The 23,611-nt window shown below is 40.2% G+C and overlaps 1 protein-coding gene across 1 annotated transcript in view; it reads left to right on the forward strand.

Moving 5' to 3' along the window:
- Nucleotides 1–845: 845 nt before the first annotated feature.
- creb5b (cAMP responsive element binding protein 5b) overlaps nucleotides 846–23,611 on the forward strand; it is a 156,845-nt gene continuing 134,079 nt past the window's right edge. Inside the window, exons 1-3 of the mRNA XM_034175006.1 lie at nucleotides 846–908; nucleotides 18,552–18,629; nucleotides 20,097–20,190. Of these exons, the coding sequence (XP_034030897.1) occupies nucleotides 879–908; nucleotides 18,552–18,629; nucleotides 20,097–20,190 (202 nt within the window). The 5' untranslated portion in view covers nucleotides 846–878. The remainder of the gene's footprint in view (nucleotides 909–18,551; nucleotides 18,630–20,096; nucleotides 20,191–23,611) is intronic.

Here is a 23,611-nt window from a genome sequence, read left to right on the forward strand (position 1 = left end):
TGAGATTGTAGCCCTACCCAAAATTTAAGCTTCCCCACCATAACCCCACCCAAAATAAATGACATTTGCCATTCAATACTTTACTGCCTCACTTTCTCATCACCACCACTTTTCTCTGTAGTTTTTGGCCCTATAGGGCCCCCTGTTTTTATATCACCAATGAGATATTGTTTATGCGCTGTAGTGAGCTCCACTGAGCAATTTCACACCAATCACATAAAGCAACATGGATTAAATTTACGTTTTTTTTTTGTTATTCAGTTTCCTTTGGTAAATGTAATTAAAAATCTGAGAAACATGGGGGTAACAGTCCAGCAATCAAGAGAACAGCTTCAATTCTGAGTGTGTTAGTTGTGTGTGTGTGTGTGTGTGTGTGTGTGTGTGTGTGTGTGTGTGTGTGTGTGTGTGTGTGTCCTGTCATAAGGCTGATTAATATTTAAACAGTTGATATTGTGAATTTAATCATTGGCGTATTGTAAGTGTAAATTAACATGAAGGCAGTTCGTGCTCCCACTAGGACAAAAAAACTCTGCAGCTGCTGCTGTTTCTATCCTAAAAGAACATCAATTGACGCCAATTTTTAAAAAATAAAAATCTCTCAAGGGGTTGGGTGGCACCTTTGGGCCACGCCCACCCCGGCCTCGGTGCCGCCCGTGGCTTTGGGCGTCTATTGGCAAACCCCGCCCCTCTCGCGCCGCCTCCGAGCGGACCGCAATGATTTAGAAGTTCAGGAATCCCACGTGACGTCACCCAAGGGTGACGTTATGCTTCTCTAAATAGATCGTATTGTAATATTTTCTCAGTCGAACGTGAGTTCTTCTGAGAGGCTGCTTCACATTTTCTACACTTGTTTGGTGAGTTGAAAACCCTTCGTCGTCATGCACAGGACCGCGCACGCGCCTCTGCAGGTTTGATTGTTACTTTTCCCTCCTCTTCTTTCTTTTTCTTTCATGCAACAGATAGCTTTGTCGTTCGCGTCTGGCTCCAGAGGGGTTTTTTCCTCCTCTGGCGATCCGCGAACTGAGACGAGGTGCTGCCTGACTTTTGCGGCTGATCGCTTGCTGAAGTTGGTCGCAGTCGCGCAGACAGACAAGTGCGGCTGCTCCTCGGCGTGTCAGTCTGCAGAAATTCGTCAATGCTGTAGAATTCATTCATGCACATGATTTATTGTACAGTGTGCTGTGCATGTTTCGAGTTTTGATGCGCTGTTTTGCGCTCGGATTTCTGATGGTCCCATCCCGGGACGTGCGCTGCGCGCAGTTGCAGCACGCTGCGGTTCACCAGTGACCGTGTGCACGATGATAGGCCGGCGTTTTGGCTGTCACAGCAGTTAAAAACAGCGGCCTGATGATGCTCCAGTCGTGCCGACAAATTTACCTTCTTTTTGCTCTTAAACAGCGAGGTGACGTCATTCTGCAGACCAGCCGTTATTTGATTAACTGCCGACGGTTACTTTGCTAACGAGACGCACTTCTGGGAATGTTTTAATCCTTTAATTACTCTCTGCTGTCATTATGTTTATGGGACACCTCTATCAATAACCGATGGTTTGCCGTTCACGTTGCTTTAAGTCTGATAAATTATTATGCTGCCTTACCAATTAATAGTGCCACTTTAGAATGGGTGTACTAATAACACCCGCTAATGAAAAAAGGGCTTTGACTGATGATAAATTCAACCCAGTTACTGTTTGTAAATGAAAGTGTTCGCGGCCATTACTTTTAAATACAGGGAGCTTTCCAGGAGAATAAATGTGCAGCAATGAAATAAACAGAGAATAAATTTATAGATTTGGGTGTGATTTCATATTCATAAAAAATATATGTTTTGGGCGGTGGGGGGGATATATTCCATAAAAAAAATGACCAAATCCTTTCCAATAAGTTATTCCAAATAAATAAATAATGTAATTACATACATTACTTTCTGAAATGATTTTGCCCCTTAAGGGAAATATATCATTAGATAAAATAATTCAATACAAACAGTTAAGCACTCAAGTAGAAGCTTTGAACTTTTGCCCCAGGTGCCAGATTTTATCTCAATTATAAGAGCTATTTAAGAATTGTTATTCAGAAGTTTTGTTTGTTTGTTTATTTTTAAATAAATAGGTTTCATAAAGCATTGTCCCACCACTCGATAAGCAGTTGAATATGAATAAGTAAGTGAGTGAGTGAAATTTCATTTTTATAACAGTCATTTTATGTGTATTATCCTGACGCTAGATAGGTGCATAATGGCAATACATACTTAAAGACTTTTTATATGAGAGTAAATATAGACATGATAAACATAAAAGGATGTGAATCAGGAGGAGTATCACACTGCCCAAGTGTCAGATTTGGCTCATGTGACAATTCCATGAGGTTGCTCTCATGTCTAGAATTCACTGCTGCAAATGTCACGTGAAACGTATTTTCTTTTAAATTTTTGCCCATTTTTAGCTCACCACAGTCTTTAATGTTACAGCAGCTACTTGATATTCTGACAAGGTTGTGAAGCGTAAAAACTGAGAATTTTAATGTCCCATTTAGCATACAGCCCAAGAGCACGCTAGCACCAAAATGGTCCTTTTTAAACATAAAAGGGCATTTAATCAAACATCGTATTCATTTGATGAATTGAATACAACAATCCGTCTCAAAGAGGAGAAAGTTGTTTTTCTCTTTAATGCTGCTGTTTCACATCAGCCCCCCCACCCTCCAACCTCCCTCCTCCTCCAAAAGGTGATTTAAGTTTGCAGTACTTCTGCAAAGTCAAGACTTTTCCATCAGTTGCTGGGTCACATCGGTGCAGTCTGAACTCTTCCATTTTTCACGCTTGATTACGGTACGGCCGCTCGTGGCAGTAGTGAAATGTGACCGGGGTCGGTTTATTTGTTGATGCTTGTGGCATGTGCTGAAGGTGAAACATAGCTCTGGCGATGATTGTACTAATGCAGGAGTAGGTCGGATGACAAGAACCAAGCCAGCCATCAATCAGTAGTTTTGGCATGGGAATTCCTGGTCCAGGTTAGCACGAGTCCTGACCCAAAATCACTTTATTCCAATCTGTGGATAGTTCATAGCAGTTGCAAAGTCGGTTGCTTGAGATGTTGAAGAAATGGCAGCCTTCCTGAGGGGTTTTCTGTTTAGATATTGGAGATGAGACCAGTAAATGATAACTTTAGGTGTGCATTTGTGCAGTGTTTTTGTCATACATTAAACGCTCAGATGTTGTCTTGTAGTTTTTTCTTTTTTTGCCTCAGGGATCACTGCAATCCCACATTGAGCTGCTGTCAAAAAGGGAAGTGGAGATTTGAATAGCATGCTTGTGCTTGCTTTACCCCCCCCCCCCCCCCCCCCCCACTTGCACATACATCTTTGCATCCCAATCCACTTTTCCTCACCATATTGTTCAAATTCTAATATGCAGTCTACCTGGAGAATATATATAGTCCCTGTTGAAACTGAACTCCAGACTCTAATCCTTCCCCTCACTCACATCAGGATATGGTTAATGTAAAATGTAACCAAATTTCCTCTGCTAAACTAAAACATCTATGTCAAATGAGAGCCAAGTGGCCCTTCCAAGGAAAGGGCGTTGAGCGCTGATCATTTCAAGTGTAAAAGCGATTGGGATAAATCACAGGGGTATTCAGTGCTTTACGTGTCATCTGGTTTGAATTTCCAGAAATGTGATGAAATGATCAATTTTCGAAACAGGAAGTTTCAAAAGTCTTTTAAAAAGGTCCTCGTATTTTGCATTAGCAGCTACGGATGCTGTGCTACTTTTCAGTGCTTCTTAGTAAGATCAGACTTCTTTTTTATTTGCAGTGATTTTTTTTTTATGTCCAGTTGAAACAGTGCATGCAGGTGTTCATATTATGTGCAATCAATCATGTCACTGAGGCTTTTTTTTTAAATTGTCATTCGGTAGGTGTATCTGGATTTGGGAGTTAAAATCAGCAATGTTACTCATGTTTATTGTATCACAGGAGTCCAGGTGAGCGTTTAAGAGCCAATTAGAAGAGATGGAGTGAACTGGTGACAGAAAGAGAGACCAGAACTAACTGGTCTCTGACAGCGAGACCCTGTCCAGACCCTTTTCTGCAGGCTTGGTTATAAAGTACAGCTTGTTAGGAAAGCAGTGCTGCTTAGCGTGGCACAACATTTGAGTGTTTTTACTGTGCTAAAGGAAATAGTCTGTACCCGTGAAGGAGACGCAGATGCTCGACATGTAACGTTGAACATTTTGTGTGTCTCAGCACTCACACATTCATGATGGCGGCCAGTAAAAGTGAACGATGTTGTGCCGCACAAGCATCATAAATTAGCTGTAGCTGACTGTCATTAGATGTTGCATTAATCATGCACATGTACACCTGATAAACAAACCACACGTTTGCATCACATGATGAATAAATTATTAGACCCCCTAATGGATGCATTTATGAGTAAAGCTGCAGAGAAGTGTTGCATTCGACAAGAAAGCAAGAGATCTGGGCCTGGGTTCATGAAGCAACCTAATCTTGTTTAGTCGAATGAACTCACTTGGTTGATTTATCTTTTGACGTTAGTCGCTGCACAAAGCGTTTAGTTGGGTACAGTTTCACGTTACCCAACTCAAGTTTTTCACCTGGTACAGAGGAGGCTAATCTTATTTTAGGTGGCAAAACCTAAGTGTCTTACCTCAAAAAAGGCAGCCATCATGTACCCCCACTTGATGGAGGAGAAAGGAAGGAGAGATTTGCGGCGGGAGCTGGCTCTCCTCTGCTGCGGCAGACTCGGCCATGTTTGTAGCAGACGGACCAACCCGAAAGTGAACAAAACTGTCACATATTGGAGGGCACTCACAAGGCTGCTATGATCATGAAAATTGTTGACTAATGTAAGACAGTTAATCTATGAACTTAGCCGTCTGTGAAATGGAGACGGATAATGTTGGATGACTAATCTTATTTGACTAAGTAAGCTTAGTAGACTAAAAGATTAGACTGCTTCATAAAATTGGGCCCAGGGCCAATCTAGTCTTTCAGTCGACTAAACTTATTTAGTCAACTACAGTTAGTCACCCAACATTATCCGTCTAATCACCGTTAAACTTGTAGATTGGCAGTCTTACCTCAGTTGACGGTTTTCACGGGCATAACAGCCTCATGCGTGCCGTTGCCAGGAGACAGCTCCAGTGCACTACAGTTTTGTTTACTTCCGGGTTGGTTGTTGTCATGAACTATCCAGCCTGTGTTTAATTAACTGGCTTTATTAACATTTACGGACCCATACGAACTGCAGAATGTCGTGCTTAACACTTAGCCTAGCAGTTTCACTCTTCAGTTTCTTCTTCTACACTTCTGTCACGCATTTTTGTTCACACAACATTGCTCAGCGTAACAGCGACACCTGGTGGCTGGTGTGAGAACTGTCACAAACACATCATGATAGTCATCTGCTGCAGCCATGGCCAAAAGCAGAGGAAGCTCTCCTTTTGGAGGAAAACGACCGATGTAGGGGTGCTCTTGAGTGTTCTATCTAGTGGTGGTACATGATAGCCACCATTTTTTGAGGTAAGACACTGACGTTTTGTCAACTAAAATAAGATTAGCCTCCTCTGTACCAGGCTAAAAACTTTAGTCTTGTAACGTGAATCTTTAGCCAACTAAACACTTTGTGCATCGACTAACGTCAAAAAATTAATGACCTAAGTGAGTTTATTCGACTAAACAAGATTATACTGCTTTTATGAAACCGGGCCCAGGAGTAATGAGTCAAAAGTGTGCCTCACCCTTCTGTTCTCATGGTGTAACTCTGAAAGTTGTATTTCTGTCATCTCTATCACACCCTTCTGTTCTCATGGTGTAACTCTGAAAGTTGTATTTCTGTCACCTCTATCACACACACACACACACACACACACACACACACACACACACACACACACACACACACACACACACACACACACACACACACACACACACACACACACACACACACACACACACACACACATGATTATGTCCCTGCTGGTCTGTGAATGTACTGAAGGTATAAATACAAATTAAGTCCCTTTGGCTCCTCACTTGTTTTTCACTCAGGATTACCACAGCAAATATGAGGTGGATCTGCATATTGATTTGGCACACATTACACACCAGATGCCCTTCTTGATACGACTTGGGGAAGTGATGGTCTAGTCGTTAAAGTGTTTGACTTGAGACCAGAGGATCCTCGGTTCAAATCCCAGCCTGACTGGAAAATCACTAAGGGCCCTTGGGCAAGATCCTTAATGCCCTAGTTACTCCTGGTGTGTAGTGAGTACCTTGTATGGCAGCACACACCCTCACATTGGGTGAATGTGAGGCATTATTTGTAAAGCGCTTTGTGCATCTGATGCAGATGGAAAAGCGCTATATGACTGCAGTCCATTTACCATTAAACTTCACATTACATGGAGAATGGGCAGGGTTTACCTTGAACTGGGAACTTTCCACACTGGAAACAAGCATACTCAACCACATGGCCACCACTGCGTCCCACTGCAGGTATAAATATAAACAATTAAAATTACCCAAAAATATTTATGATCCATCCTTCCATTTTCTAAACCTGCTTAGTGATGGAGCGCGCTGGGTGGTGGTGGTCGGGAGTACTGGAGCACATCTTAGCAGTAATTGGGTGAGAGGTGGTTTACACCCTTGGACAGGCTGCTAGTCTATTGCAGGACCAACAGATATAGTTGGGCAAATGCAGTCACATTCTCACTCACATCTATAGTCAATTTAGAGTCACCAATTCACCTAACTTGCCTGTTTTTCTGGAAGTGGGAGGAAGCCAGAGTATCTGGGGGAATCCCGTGAACTTGTGGACACATGCAAACTCCACATAGAAAGGACCAGATCAGAAGCAAATTTTGGACTTTCTTGCTGTGAGGCAGCAGTGCTAACCACAACGCCAATATCTGATTATTTTAAAGACGTAATCATAAGTAATAAAACAAGCCATGAGATTTAAATGATGTGCTATTCTTCACTTGGCCGACCTAATTTAATACACCAGACCCAGTGGAATGACCATCTGCTTTGGCCATAACAATATAAGAAATAAAATAAAACCCCAACAAAGAACTGTCAAACATGGTCAGACAGAAATGTTACAGTTAAGCCACCACATATACTGTATATAGAGTCCAGTGAGAGAAATGTCTCAAAAGAGGGCCAATAGTTGAAGCACAAAATTTCAGCAAAATGGGCTGCAACCATTGAGCCAGTGGTCCTACAGACTCCAGATCAGTCACTAAAGCGTATACTCCACAGGCTTCACCAACACATTGGTCTCCAACTAACAGGTATCCTCCAGAGTTTCCACATGGATTCCACATGTCTTCTCCCTGGAAAATTGTTGGATGGCTTCTCGGATTTGTACTGCCCTCTTGTTCGTCACTCATAGGTGGATATTGATATAGGCAATATGGTCATCCGCCCAGGGTGGCAACTCGAAGGGGTCAGCATGAGCACTTAGGGAAAAAAAGGTGATGGCCGATGTGATGCAACCATGCCAGGTGCACTGTGTTCCAGGCATAAAAATAATAACCGTGCCCAAGATGAACAGATGTCACGTGACATGTTTTCTGCAGTTTTAAGTGTCAGCAAATCTGCAGTGTGATGAAGTTTTGTCATTATCTAAATGCACGTTCCTGTTATAAGTATTCTGACACAAGTACAAAGCGCAGTAATGCATCACGATGAGGTGCACATAAACATTTTACCTTTGGTTGGAGTGGTAACAGTCCAAAGAGGAGTCAGGTAGGTACATGAGCGCACGTATACACAGGCAGTTTTAGCGGGGGGGTGTAAAGGGTTTTAAAAAAAACATAATTTGCTGTTTTAAACAAATGAAAACATGTAAAACGACTAAGGGGCTGAGTGCTTTTAATTGATGTAGTAACATTTTATTAAACTTTTTTCTTGACAAAATAACAAACATGCATCTAAACAGTTTAGGATATTTTGAGGCGTTAACATGAGTTTGAAAGTTGGGCGTACTGGTGAAGATGTTTAGTTTCTCAACCTTTTTTAGCCAGTTTGTAACTGCAAAAACATCCTAAATACAGCTTTTTCTTGTAACCACCAATAACTAGCAAAAATCTATTTAAGCATAAAAATTCAAAAAGAAAAAATAATATAGCACCTTCAATTGCACCACAGACTAAAACAGTTAAATGTGGTCTATTAAACATTAGGTCTCTTTCTTCTAAGTCCCTGTTGGTAAATGATATAATAATTGATCAACGTATTGATTTATTCTGCCTAACAGAAACTTGGTTACAGCAGGATGAATATGTTAGTTTAAATGAGTCAACACCCCCGAGTCACACTAACTGTCAGAATGCTCGTGGCACGGGCCAGGGCGGAGGATTAGCAGCAATCTTCCATTCCAGCTTATTAATTAATCAAAAACCTAGACAGAGCTTTAATTCATTTGAAAGCTTGTCTCTTAGTCTTGTCCATCCAAATTGGAAGTCCCAAAAACCAGTTTTATTTGTTATTATCTATCGTCCACCTGGTCGTTACTGTGAGTTTCTCTGTGAATTTTCAGACCTTTTGTCTGACTTAGTGCTTAGCTCAGATAAGATAATTATAGTGGGCGATTTTAACATCCACACAGATGCTGAGAATGACAGCCTCAACACTGCATTTAATCTATTATTAGACTCTATCGGCTTTGCTCAAAAAGTAAATGAGTCCACCCACCACTTTAATCATATTTTAGATCTTGTTCTGACTTATGGTATGGAAATAGAAGACTTAACAGTATTCCCTGAAAACTCCCTTTTGTCTGATCATTTTTAATAACATTTACATTTACCCTGATGGACTACCCTGCAGTGGGGAATAAGTTTCATTACACTAGAAGTCTTTCAGAAAGCGCTGTAACTAGGTTTAAGGATATGATTCCTTCTTTATGTTCTCTAATGTCATATACCAACACAGAGCAGAGTAGCTACCTAAACTCTGTAAGGGAGTTAGAGTATCTTGTCAATAGTTTTACATCCTCATTGAAGACAACTTTGGATGCTGTAGCTCCTCTGAAAAAGAGAGCTTTAAATCAGAAGTGTCTGACTCCGTGGTATAACTCACAAACTCGTAGCTTAAAGCAGATAACCCGTAAGTTGGAGAGGAAATGGCGTCTCACTAATTTAGAAGATCTTCACTTAGCCTGGAAAAAGAGTTTGTTGCTCTATAAGAAAGCCCTTCGTGAAGCTAGGACATCTTTCTACTCATCACTAATTGAAGAAAATAAGAACAACCCCAGGTTTCTTTTCAGCACTGTAGCCAGGCTGACAAAGAGTCAGAGCTCTATTGAGCTGAGTATTCCATTAACTTTAACTAGTAATGACTTCATGACTTTCTTTGCTAACAAAATTTTGACTATTAGAGAAAAAATTACTCATAACCATCCCAAAGATGTATCATTATCTTTGGCTGCTTTCAGTGATGCCGGTATTTGGTTAGACTCTTTCTCTCCGATTGTTCTGTCTGAGTTATTTTCATTAGTTACTTCATCCAAACCATCAACATGCTTATTAGACCCCATTCCTGCCAGGCTGCTCAAGGAAGTCCTACCATTATTTAATGCTTCAATCTTAAATATGATCAATCTATCTTTGTTAGTTGGTTATGTACCACAGGCCTTTAAGGTGGCAGTAATTAAACCATTACTTAAAAAGCCATCACTTGACCCAGCTATCTTAGCTAATTATAGGCCAATCTCCAACCTTCCTTTTCTCTCAAAGATTCTTGAGAGGGTAGTTGTAAAACAGCTAACTGATCACCTGCAGAGGAATGGTCTATTTGAAGAGTTTCAGTCAGGTTTTAGAATTCATCATAGTACAGAAACAGCATTAGTGAAGGTTACAAATGATCTTCTTATGGCTTCGGACAGTGGACTTATCTCTGTGCTTGTTCTGTTGGACCTCAGTGCTGCTTTTGATACTGTTGACCATAAAATTTTATTACAGAGATTAGAGCATGTCATAGGTATTAAAGGCATTGCGCTGCGGTGGTTTGAATCATATTTGTCTAATAGATTACAGTTTGTTCATGTAAATGGGGAATCTTCTTCACAGACTAAAGTTAATTATGGAGTTCCACAAGGTTCTGTGCTAGGACCAATTTTATTCACTTTATACATGCTTCCCTTGGGCAGTATTATTAGACGGTATTGCTTAAATTTTCATTGTTACGCAGATGATACCCAGCTTTATCTATCCATGAAGCCAGAGGATACGCACCAATTAGCTAAACTGCAGGATTGTCTTACAGACATAAAGACATGGATGACCTCTAATTTCCTGCTTTTAAACTCAGATAAAACTGAAGTTATTGTACTTGGCCCCACAAATCTTAGAAGCATGGTGTCTAACCAGATCGTTACTCTGGATGGCATTTCCCTGATCTCTAGTAATACTGTGAGAAATCTTGGAGTTATTTTTGATCAGGATATGTCATTCAAAGCGCATATTAAACAAATATGTAGGACTGCCTTTTTGCATTTACGCAATATCTCTAAAATCAGAAAGGTCTTGTCTCAGAGTGATGCTGAAAAACTAATTCATGCATTTATTTCCTCTAGGCTGGACTATTGTAATTCATTATTATCAGGTTGTCCTAAAAGTTCCCTAAAAAGCCTTCAGTTGGTTCAGAATGCTGCAGCTAGAGTACTGACGGGGACTAGCAGGAGAGAGCATATCTCACCCATATTGGCCTCTCTTCATTGGCTTCCTGTTAATGCTAGAATAGAATTTAAAATTCTTCTTCTTACTTATAAGGTTTTGAATAATCAGGTCCCATCTTATCTTAGGGACCTCGTAGTACCATATTACCCCATTAGAGCACTTCGCTCTCAGACTGCAGGCTTACTTGTAGTTCCTAGGGTTTGTAAGAGTAGAATGGGAGGCAGAGCCTTCAGCTTTCAGGCTCCTCTCCTGTGGAACCAGCTCCCAATTCAGATCAGGGAGACAGATACCCTCTCTACTTTTAAGATTAGGCTTAAAACTTTCCTTTTCGCTAAGGCTTATAGTTAGGGCTGGATCGGGTGACCCTGGACCATCCCTTGGTTATGTTGCTTTAGACGTAGACTGTGTTTCATAATTATTGTATGGCCTTGCCTTGCAATGTGGAGCGCCTTGGGGCAACTGTTTGTTGTGATTTGGCGCTATACAAGAAAAAAGTTGATTGATTGATTGATAATCTTTTGCTGCAAACACAATCGACCGACTATTGTTCTGGCAGCACTGAAGAAGAACAATTACATTATCGGTTGTAAAACCTGAAGCTCTTTATGGGAGAGAGGCATCACACTTACATTTTACAAATTCAATAATTGTTCTCAACTTCACAACAAATCCTTTAAATGGTACGCCACTGCTTTCAGTTTGATTGTGAAACACTTTTGATAGGCTCTTAGTCTTTTTTGTTTTGTTTTTTATTATTTTATTTTAGCTGAATGAAGAATTTGACCTTAATATGTTTGTGGCGGACTGTACGTGATTTACAGTCATTTCTCTAAGTCAGTGAGTGGACGCGTATTGACTGAATGTGTGAGCCTTTCATTTTTATAACAGCTTCAAAAACGTTTGCTTATTTTTTGTACATGTCTGTATTTTTCAGAGCACAGAACATCCATTTTTCTGTGTTGCTTGGATCACTTTGAACTATTAAAGCATTTATATTGATAATTGAAGACTACAAATTTGGCATGATGCACGGCTGCACTGTGTACGGAGCAGTTACTTACAAAGCACACATTTGGCAGCAGCTTCAAGGAAACACATTTAATGTCTTCTTATTTGTAAGCTGTAAACGTGCCATCATTTTTTAAAAAGGTTTTTTAGAATGAACTCAATGCACCTTGTGTTTCGACCTCATGCACGGCATCGCTTCCTTTTTTCTCTCAGTACGAACGATTAACCACTGTCACAAATGCAACATGTAATAATATATTTTAATCATTGTAACACATATTATTACTTTGTTTTTTAAAAATTTAATTTAATTTTATTTTATTTTTTGCACCTGCAAAATTGGCAACTTAATATTTGCAACTTATTGCACAGTAAATGTTTGTCAGTTTTAAATTAACACTGCAGTCAGTGCATAGTGCGCTTTTTAAAATAATTTTTAATTGGCTATCATATTGTGAATTGTAACTCTCTCAGAGTGTTTAATGAAACTGAACAACCCTAATAAAGTTAAGTTACATGTATGATGCAATCTTTTTCAAGACAGACCTGGCCAAAAACAGTACAAATACATTTAGTTTCAACTACTACCATAATTATCGTATCAAACAATAGATAGCTCACAGTTAAATCCATTCAAAATGCAGGGAAATGACAGTATTATCAATAAAATTATTTACAAATTTCAGTACACTCAGACTCCATGGACTTTATTAAGTGAGTGGAATCAGTTTATGTTTTTTCTATAGAGCTATGCAGTACCTACACTGCATAAAATTTTGTGGAGTAATGTTAAAACATTTATCACCAATTTTCTCATGTAAAGGTAAAACATAAAACAAACTATTAAAGGTGAGCTCTGATTTTTCAATGTGGGCCGTATTTGTGCATGGGTTTTTTTTTTTTGGGGGGGGGGGGGGGGGTCATGTTTTAGCTATGAACAGAAATGATTTTTATTGATCCAGTATTCTTTTAGAATGCTAATACTGTACCATCGTGGGCTAAACAGTGGCACAATGTAAGGCCATGGGGCTCTGCGTTCTCAAGGTGCAGGACTAGTTTGTGTCCCTAGGGTGAATAAAACGTCTACGGGTCACAGAGCTTTCTCTTATCGTGCCCCTGTTCTGTGGAATGATCTCCCTTCAAGTCCAGACTTAAGACGCACTTACTTTCCCTTTCATATGGCTAGCATACTGGCATAGTATGTTACTATGCCTTTTACCCTTTTAACACTAGGACTACCAGGGTAATCAATTTGACGGTTTTGAAAGTTTGACATAACTCTGGTTAATTAAAACCATTCTCTTCCTGGCATCCTGACTTTGTCTAAACCTTTGTCCTGTTTGTTCTCATGTCTCTATTTTTTTTTAAAAAGGAAAAAGAAGATATAAGTAGTTCTACCTCTAACTACCGCAGCCGCTATTTTGACGGCCCTATTATTTGCATTGTATTTTGTGTCTGCGGCTGAGTGTGGGCGCGAGCGTCGCCTAACAACCACCGCTCTGGCGCACTGTTTGAGAAGGAGACAGCTAGCAATTCATTCTAAATGGCTTCAAGATGACAATTTTTCTGTAAAAGAAGCATTGGAAATGCTACAAAATTTAGATGAGGGGGATTCTGGGTGTGAGGGGGATTCGGACAACTCTTAGTCCGTTGTCAGCTCCAGTGACAGCGAGTCGGAGAGTGAGCCTCCCCCGGCTAAAAAGAGACGAGTTGTCCCGTCAGCAGGAGGTGGTGATGACACATTTTTTTCAAGGTAGTAAGAGTAAGAATGCTACCCGTCAAATTGACGGCCTTGGCAGTTCTACTAGTGTTTGAATTCTGGGAGTTTTAGTGTTAAATTCATTTTATTAGGGAACAGAGTGTGGCCGCGGCCTCAACTTTATCTAAAGTCTGGGTCTTTTAGTGAAGGGCTAGTGGCCAGCGATCAACTTAGTATTTTTTCTGTTTTTCTTGTTGCTTAATGCTTACAAATTATACCTTATTTGTTGTCTTTCTGCCGCCTGATTGTTTTTTTTTTCTCTCTGTTTGAGGTGCGGCTCCATCCAGAGATGGGAGTGGGTGTCTTCTTCTGCAGGCCTCCTGTCCTGGACAACAGCATGGTCTCCCAAAATTTCCTGTATCTTTTGTATTGTCAATTTGGTCAGTAGCATGGCCCAAGCAGAGGGTCACCCCTTTGAGTCTGGTCTGCTTGAGGTTTCTTCCTCAAATCATCAGAGGGAGTTTTTCCTTACCACTGTTGCCTGTGTACTTGCTCTTGGGGTTGGTAAGGTTAGACCTTACAACCCCAGTTCCAATAAAGTTGGGATGTTGTGTAAAATGTAAATAAAAATAGAATACAATGATTTGCACATCCTCTTCAACCTATATTCAGTTGAATACACCACAAAGACAAGATATTTAATGTTCAAACTGATAAACTTTATTGCTTTTGTGCAAATATTTGCTCATTTTGAAATAGATGCCTGTAACATGTTTTAAAAAAGCTGGGACAGTGGTATGTTTACCACTGTGTTACATCACCTTTCCTTCTAACAACACTCAATAAGCGTTTGGGAACTGAGGACCCTAATTGTGAGTGTCATGATTGGGTATAAAAGGAACATCCCCAAAAGGCTCAGCTGTTCACAAGCAAAGATGGGGCAAGGATCACCTTTTTGTGAACAACTGTGTGAAAAAACAGTCCAACAGTTTAAAAACAATGTTTCTCAACAAAAATTTGGGGATTCCATCATCTACAGTCCATAATATAATCAGAAGATTCAGAAAATCTGGATAACTTTCTACATGTAAGCGGCAAGACCAGAAACCAACGCTGAATGCCCGTGACTTCGATCCCTCAGGCGGCACTGCATTAAAAACAGACATCATTGTGTAAAGGATCTTACCGCGTGGGCTCAGGAACACATCACAAAACCACTGTCAGTAAACACAGTTCTCGCTACATCTACAAGTGCAAGTTAGAACTCTACCATGCAAAGCAAAAGCCATACATCAACAACATCCAGAAGTGCCCCTGCCTTCTCTGAACCCGAGTTCATTTGAAATGGACAGACACAAAGTGGAAAAGTGTGCTGTGGTCTGATGAGTCCACATTTCATATTGTTTTTGGAAATCATGGATGTCGTGTCCTCCGGACAAAAGAGGAAAAAGACCATCCAGATTGTTACCAGCGCAACGTTCAAAAGCCAGCATCTGTGATGGTATGGGGGTGTGTTAGTGCCCATGGCATGGACAACTTACACATCTGTGATGGCACCATCAATGCTGAAAGGTACATCCAGATTTTGGAGCAACACATGCTGCCATCCAAGCAATGTCTTTTTCAGGGACGTCCCTGCTTATTTCAGTAAGACAACGCCAAGCCACATTCTGCACGTGTTACAACTGCATGGCTTCGTAGTAAAAGAGTGCAGGTACTAGACGGGCCTGCCTGCAGTCCAGACCTGTCACCCATTGAAAATGTGTGGCGCATTATGAAGTGCAAAATGCGACAACGGAGACAGTGGACTGTTGAACAGCTGAAGTCGTACATCAAGCAAGAATGGGAAAGAATTCTACCTACAAAGCTTCAACAATTAGTGTCCTCAGTTCTCAAACGCTTATTGAGTGTTGTTAGAAGGAAAGGTGATGTAACACAGTGGTAAACATACCACTGTCCCAGCTTTTTTGAAGCGTGTTGCAGGCATCCATTTCAAAATTAGCAATAATTTGCACAAAAACAATAAAGTTTATCAGTTTGAACATTAAATATCTTGTCTTTGTGGTGTATTCAATTGAATATAGGTTGAAGAGGATTTGCAAATCATTGTATTCTGTTTTTATTTACATTTTACACAACGTCCCAACTTCATTGGAATTGGAGTTGTAACTAGATTGCGCCTTGAGGTAGCTCTGTTGTGATTTGGCGCTACATAAATGAAATAAATTGAAATTGAAATTGAGGTACACTTTTGCGTGTTCAAATAAGCAAAGAAACATTTCATAACAACTGACTATACAGTTAGCATCTTACCTTAGTCTCTTTCCTGTTCCTCTACACAATAGTCATTTCACGTTGTTTGTGGATGAGGGACTTTCTTCTGCTTGAATCGTGAGCAGATCTGTTAGGGAAGAATGTAATGACTGAATGGAGGTCAGCATCGCCAGACGTGAAGGAGACTGAGGTCAGACGCTAACTGCATAACAGTAAGCAAGTCCCTTCGGCTGCTCCCTTGTTTTCACTCAGGGTCACTACAGCACATCTGCACCTTGAACTGGCACAAGATTCACACCGGATGCCCTTCCTGACGCAACTCCACGTTACATGAAGAAATGTGGCAGAGGTGGGGTTTGAACAGGGAACCTTCTGCACTGAAACCAAGCACACTAACTACTTGGCTGCCATCCCTGCATGCTAAGTGTATAATCAGTCATTTTTAAAAATGTTATTTACATTGACTGAGTTAAACGTGCACACATGGACCTCTGTTGGACCTTCATAGAAATCCAATCCATGCTTAAAGATACTTCTGACAATATGTTTACTCATTCAGTGGTGACAAGAAGAAGTTTACTTTAGTGTTTTTAACTTGCCTCATAGCTTTACTTTCTCATTTCTAAAACAGTACTGGAATCACTTTGAAAATCACTTTGTATTGATCCGGAATGAAAATACAAAAACACCTAAAAATGGGGGTCAGACTGATAAATTCTGGAGTTCTCCTTTTAATTATATCCTTTTTCTAAAAGAGTAAAAAAAAAAAAATCTGTATCCTGTATACATACTCGTATGGTGTATCCAGTAAATGTCAAAGTCAATTTTAGATGTGGCCCATGAACCAATTTAGATAATGAATTTAGTGTGGCTTATATACATGTGCTTCTAATTTATCTGTTGAAGTACTCAAAGATTTTACTGATTATTTTGTTGGCTGATTATAACGTGTTTATCTGTAATTAGTTTTTTTGGTTGCTTGGAAAAGTGCAAATAGTTTTGACACACATAATCTTGGCTACACAAATCAGCTGTGTTCTTTAAGGGATTTGAATGAATGAATGAATGAATGAATGAATAAATTTATTCAGCACACAGTCCAAAACAACAACAAAAAACTTACAATGAAGAAAGAAACTGGATTAACAATGAATCTGTGTGCCTGAAAGGCAGAAGCAAAGCTTTTTAACGCCTACTTCTTTAACCAAAATTAAAATGATGTAGTCTGAAAGGAGTCGGGGGGGTGAGGACCCAACTATTCCCACTCCCATTTTCAACCACTTTAATCTCTTCAGCTTAAAGGACACAATCCCAATGCTACCAAACAAATTTACATTTACAATTTGGCAACACAAAACTCAACCTTCTTCAGCAGATACATTTCTTGAAAACATCATGTCTTTATATTGATTTTAAACTGATTGCTATTTGGACATCATTTGAGTTCATCCGTCAGGTTATTCCATCGTCTAGGGCAGTCAAAGGTAAAGCTACCACCGATGGCTGCCTGTTCTCGATCTTAAAATTTGTGTGTGTTGTTCTGTGTTTTGCTGTTACTCATAATGCAATGAGATATTTGCCACAGTGCATGCATGAAAAATCATTGGAAGAGTTAAAGTTTGGTCATGTTCTCGTTACTCTATTATGCTGCGTTTACACATAACGACGACAAGTCACGAATGCCATGAATTATACATTCTTGGCCGCTGATCACGAATGTGATTATTCGGGGCAGAGGCGTCAGGTGTCCTCAGGAACTGCTGCAACCTATTATCACGTGTTACGATTAATGGCACATGTTGCCGGAGAATTATCAGGAACCATTACGCACGGTCTAGAATAGTGTTCCGCGTTGTTACGCGCTATGCTATTGTGCGTAACAGTGCATCGTTAAGTTCTGTCACGTTGTGAACAAGGTGAATTGTCTCCACACACACACCCATATTCATCCAACCGAATTCAGATCGCTCCAGTTTTTCAGAAGAACTTTGTGACTGCATGCATATTTGGGCTCTGTGCCATGGAGTGGCGCAGAGAGGAGGAGGAGGACAGAGCCAGATGTGTGGCTTCATGCGGCTCTCGTCTCGTGCATTTTCCCAAACATCAGGCACATGCAGCAGGTGGAACACCTGCAGGAGCGCGCAGAAGAGTACTGAAATGAGACTTTTAGCCAACTTGGTGTCAGCAATCAAACTGAATGTTGTGCAGCAGGGTTTAATTGTGCGCACGCTTCTTCCTCCGCCGGACTGGAGGAGGTGCAGAGATGTCGGGCTGCACGTGAGTCTCCTCTCACTCCTCTGGTTCTTCTGGCTCAGACTCGTTCTCCCGCTCATCAGTTCCAACAGCAGGTGGAACACCTGCAGGAGTGTCCTGAGGAGCTTCCGCAGGAACTGTGGAACGACATTTGGAGCCGAGTTTAATTGTGCACACATGACAGAAAACTGATTCGTCGTGGCGCGCAGTGAAATGTGACGCCGCGTTACAAGTCGTGTCCTCTTTTAACAAAAATCAAAGTGAGATTAAAAAAGAAAGACTCATAAAACAAACAGTTCAGTTACCAAGTTATAAACGTTGTTGCCCACAAATCCTATGTTTTAGCCAAGTGGCATTAGATTAACTTTGAATAGTCTATTGTTTGAATACAAAAACAGTAGCAAAATTCAGATTTTGATTTCATTTTAGTAAATTGTAGTTTGATACTGAGTATGAATGATATATTTGTCAGAGTAACTGCAGATGTATTTCATTGACAGCAGCAGGTTTTGTTTTGTTTGCAATGAGAAGAATTGATTTGCTTCCAGCACACTGAAGTCTTTCACTTCACTTCCTGAAATTCTTTGTTGTCTTTTTCTAGTTTTATGAGAAGTTGGCCAGAGTGATGAACTCAGACCAGGAAAGGCCATACGTGTGCAGCGCTCCTGGCTGTTCTCAGGTGAGACTGTGAACATGAAAACTACACGAAGCATGTGAATACATGCACCATTTTGTGTGTGTGTGTGTGTGTGTGTGTGTGTGTGTGTGTGTGTGTGTGTGTGTGTGTGTGTGTGTGTGTGTGTGTGTGTGTGTGTGTGTGTTTGTGTGTGTGTACATATTATGAAAAGGACAATGAAGTGCCCCAAGGTGTACATCAGGGCATCCACAGAAGGAAGAAACAGAATCAAAGAAACTGAAACAACATTGCGCACTGAGAACAGTGTCTTTCATATGCTCAAAGTAGTATGTATTGCCACTTTAATGTATTTGCCTTCACGAATATGCAAGTTGGAGTTTGTCCACCTGAGTGCACAAACCTGTTGGAGAGAACATGCAAATATGTGAGGTTTGTACACACAACCCAAGTTATCAAGGTCAAAAGGAAATTTAGTGGCATCTGTATTTTGTGCATTTGAAACCTTAATGTTAATTTATTGCATTTGAAAGTCTGTAGTTCCAGCAGCACAGAGGCTACGGCGTCCTCACACACAGAAAAAAAACAAACAAAAAACGTAATTGTAAACATCAGCAAATGTAAAGATTTACCAGTACACTTCATGCTCGCTGTATTTCTATAAGAATAAATGTCTCCTTGCATAACAGGTGGCCCGTAGTCCTGTGCTATTTTGTGTTGAGCACAAAATACATTTTGGTTTGATTTGTCATGGTGTGTGTGACACAAATACTGTGTCACACAAATAAATGCACACATGCAGTGGTGGAATGCACAGCTGTCTGTGTGTACTTTCTGCACAGTTTGTTAGCATTCCACCATCACTGCATAATTATTAACCCATTTGATTAAATATAATGGATGGAAAAATAATAAAATGTCTGAAATAGGAGTTTGTTTTTGTTAAAGTGCCTGCACGTGAACATGCTCAGTTATGTGGCAGTATTCGTGTGTAATGAAGCACAAGGGGCATTCCCGCACGTGGCTGATTGAATTTCATTTTGTGCTCACAGCACACGCAAAATCCTCATTTACATGCTGCTGTCAATACCACTCACTATTAATTGCACAATAAATGACCTGCAATAAATGTCTCCACTCCACCCTGGACCTTTCAGTATGGAGTTTGCATGAAAACCCAGACACGGGACAGATCATGACATACCACCCCTGTAGCCTGCTGACTTCTTTTTCACAGTTGATATACACAGTAATCCATGATTTAAAGGAAAGCATAGAAGAATATATAGGGTTTCATGAATTCTATGAGATAGGAGGGCACAGTGTAGCAACATTTCTTGAAATGTGCTCTTACAGGAGCTGCGGGCAGGTGGAGAAAAGCGTTGTGATATATGTGGGACTGAACTATGTTTATTAAAGCTTCAACAAGTAATTTTAAGGGTGTTTTTTTAAAGGTCATAAAATACTTACATGTTTTGTCTGCATCTTTCTTACAATCCCACATTAAAAAAGCGATTCCCCACGGAGGACCATCTGATGATACATCGACACAAGCATGAGATGACCTTGAAGTTTTCCTCGATAAAGAGCGACAACATGTTATCAGGTGAGTTCTGGCTACATCAATACACATTCATGCTCTCAAAAGGAGCATGGAGTTTATTTGCAGGTGTGTGCCTCAGTGACTCACACATAGACGCATGTGTCTGTCATCAGAAGACCTTATAGCGTGTCTGTACCAGTTGTTTACAGTAAAGCGTTTGACCCTACAGTTCAACTTCATTCAGTTCAAACAGCCATTGCACACTGCAGGGGGATGAAAAGACATTGATGTGTGGCTGAAAGAATCAACATGTTAAGATGAAAATATTGCCAAAGTCGAGCATTTCTCTGCTTTGTTGATTTGCAGGGTTTGATTTTCATTATAAGAAGTGTCATTAACCTCAGCAGCACTAAGCAGGAAGTGAGAAACAGATCACCACAGTTTACTGTTGAGTTTAATGTTGCTATGATTCTACTAGACAACAACAACAAAACAAAACAAAATTCTGAACTATATAAATGATAAATGCTCTGAGGTAATTAGGTCAACCATTTCTACATGACTTGATGTTTTAACATGGGAAACAATATAAGATTAGTTGTAACATTTTGTTACATTTAATGGGCTTCATGATCCTCAACTAATTAACTCATTATAACAATTTGTTACACTATGTAGACATCATGTTTGTAAACTAACTAAATCTAACAACTTGTTACATGTAGTTGGTATTATCCTTCTTAAAGAACTAACTTCCACTCTGACCAGAGTAGGACCCTATGCACACTGGCAGTGTTAATTTAACACTGGTGATTTTACTGTGTGCATTGATAGATTTTATTCATCCTGTTGGATTTTTCTGAACTTTGCTGACAGTGAAGCTTCAAAACCACAGAAGAAGAAGAGGTGGGCCAAAGGCCCCCCGCCTCCGGCACACAACATACACAGTCATTTCTGTGTAATAGATACAATGCACAATGCAACTCTACTGGTGTGAAAGGAGCTTCACTAAATAACTAACTGTAGTGCATTATGTTCCTTAACTAATTAGAACAAGATGTTACATGCAGTGGGCATTATGTTTCTCAACTAACTAATTGTAACAACTTCTTATATGTAGTGGGCATTATGACTCTCAACTAACTAATTATTTCATCTTCTTACATGCAGTGGGCATTATTTTTCTCAACTAATTGTAACAGCTTGTTACATGCAATCAATCAATCAATTTTTTTATATAGCGCCAAATCACAACAAACAGTTGCCCCAAGGCGCTTTATATTGTAAGGCAAGGCCATACAATAATTATGTAAAACCCCAACGGTCAAAACGACCCCCTGTGAGCAAGCACTTGGCTACAGTGGGAAGGAAAAACTCCCTTTTAACAGGAAGAAACCTCCAGCAGAACCAGGCTCAGGGAGGGGCAGTCTTCTGCTGGGACTGGTTGGGGCTGAGGGAGAGAACCAGGAAAAAGACATGCTGTGGAGGGGAGCAGAGATCGATCACTAATGATTAAATGCAGAGTGGTGCATACAGAGCAAAAAGAGAAAGAAACAGTGCATCATGGGAACCCCCCAGCAGTCTACGTCTATAGCAGCATAACTAAGGGATGGTTCAGGGTCACCTGATCCAGCCCTAACTATAAGCTTTAGCAAAAAGGAAAGTTTTAAGCCTAATCTTAAAAGTAGAGAGGGTGTCTGTCTCCCTGATCTGAATTGGGAGCTGGTTCCACAGGAGAGGAGCCTGAAAGCTGAAGGCTCTGCCTCCCATTCTACTCTTACAAACCCTAGGAACTACAAGTAAGCCTGCAGTCTGAGAGCGAAGCGCTCTATTGGGGTGATATGGTACTACGAGGTCCCTAAGATAAGATGGGACCTGATTATTCAAAACCTTATAAGTAAGAAGAATAATTTTAAATTCTATTCTAGAATTAACAGGAAGCCAATGAAGAGAGGCCAATATGGGTGAGATATGCTCTCTCCTTCTAGTCCCCGTCAGTACTCTAGCTGCAGCATTTTCAATTAACTGAAGGCTTTTTAGGGAACCTTTAGGACAACCTGATAATAATGAATTACAATAGTCCAGCCTAGAGGAAATAAATGCATGAATTAGTTTTTCAGCATCACTCTGAGACAAGACCTTTCTGATTTTAGAGATATTGCGTAAATGCAAAAAAGCAGTCCTACATATTTGTTTAATATGCGCTTTGAATGACATATCCTGATCAAAAATGACTCCAAGATTTCTCACAGTATTACTAGAGGTCAGGGTAATGCCATCCAGAGTAAGGATCTGGTTAGACACCATGTTTCTAAGATTTGTGGGGCCAAGTACAATAACTTCAGTTTTATCTGAGTTTAAAAGCAGGAAATTAGAGGTCATCCATGTCTTTATGTCTGTAAGACAATCCTGCAGTTTAGCTAATTGGTGTGTGTCCTCTGGCTTCATGGATAGATAAAGCTGGGTATCATCTGCGTAACAATGAAAATTTAAGCAATACCGTCTAATAATACTGCCTAAGGGAAGCATGTATAAAGTGAATAAAATTGGTCCTAGCACAGAACCTTGTGGAACTCCATAATTAACTTTAGTCTGTGAAGAAGATTCCCCATTTACATGAACAAATTGTAATCTATTAGACAAATATGATTCAAACCACCGCAGCGCAGTGCCTTTAATACCTATGGCATGCTCTAATCTCTGTAATAAAATTTTATGGTCAACAGTATCAAAAGCAGCACTGAGGTCTAACAGAACAAGCACAGAGATGAGTCCACTGTCCGAGGCCATAAGAAGATCATTTGTAACCTTCACTAATGCTGTTTCTGTACTATGATGAATTCTAAAACCTGACTGAAACTCTTCAAATAGACCATTCCTCTGCAGATGATCAGTTAGCTGTTTTACAACTACCCTTTCAAGAATTTTTGAGAGAAAAGGAAGGTTGGAGATTGGCCTATAATTAGCTAAGATAGCTGGGTCAAGTGATGGCTTTTTAAGTAATGGTTTAATTACTGCCACCTTAAAAGCCTGTGGTACATAGCCAACTAACAAAGATAGATTGATCACATTTAAGATCGAAGCATTAAATAATGGTAGGGCTTCCTTGAGCAGCCTGGTAGGAATGGGGTCTAATAAACATGTTGATGGTTTGGATGAAGTAACTAATGAAAATAACTCAGACAGAACAATCGGAGAGAAAGAGTCTAACCAAATACCGGCATCACTGAAAGCAGCCAAAGATAACGATACGTCTTTGGGATGGTTATGAGTAATTTTTTCTCTAATAGTTAAAATTTTGTTAGCAAAGAAAGTCATGAAGTCATTACTAGTTAAAGTTAATGGAATACTCAGCTCAATAGAGCTCTGACTCTTTGTCAGCCTGGCTACAGTGCTGAAAAGAAACCTGGGGTTGTTATTTTCTTCAATTAGTGATGAGTAGAAAGATGTCCTAGCTTTACGGAGGGCTTTTTTATAGAGCAAC

This window comes from Thalassophryne amazonica, chromosome 7 (genome assembly GCF_902500255.1).
Source record: "Thalassophryne amazonica chromosome 7, fThaAma1.1, whole genome shotgun sequence".
Lineage (NCBI taxonomy): Eukaryota > Metazoa > Chordata > Actinopteri > Batrachoidiformes > Batrachoididae > Thalassophryne > Thalassophryne amazonica.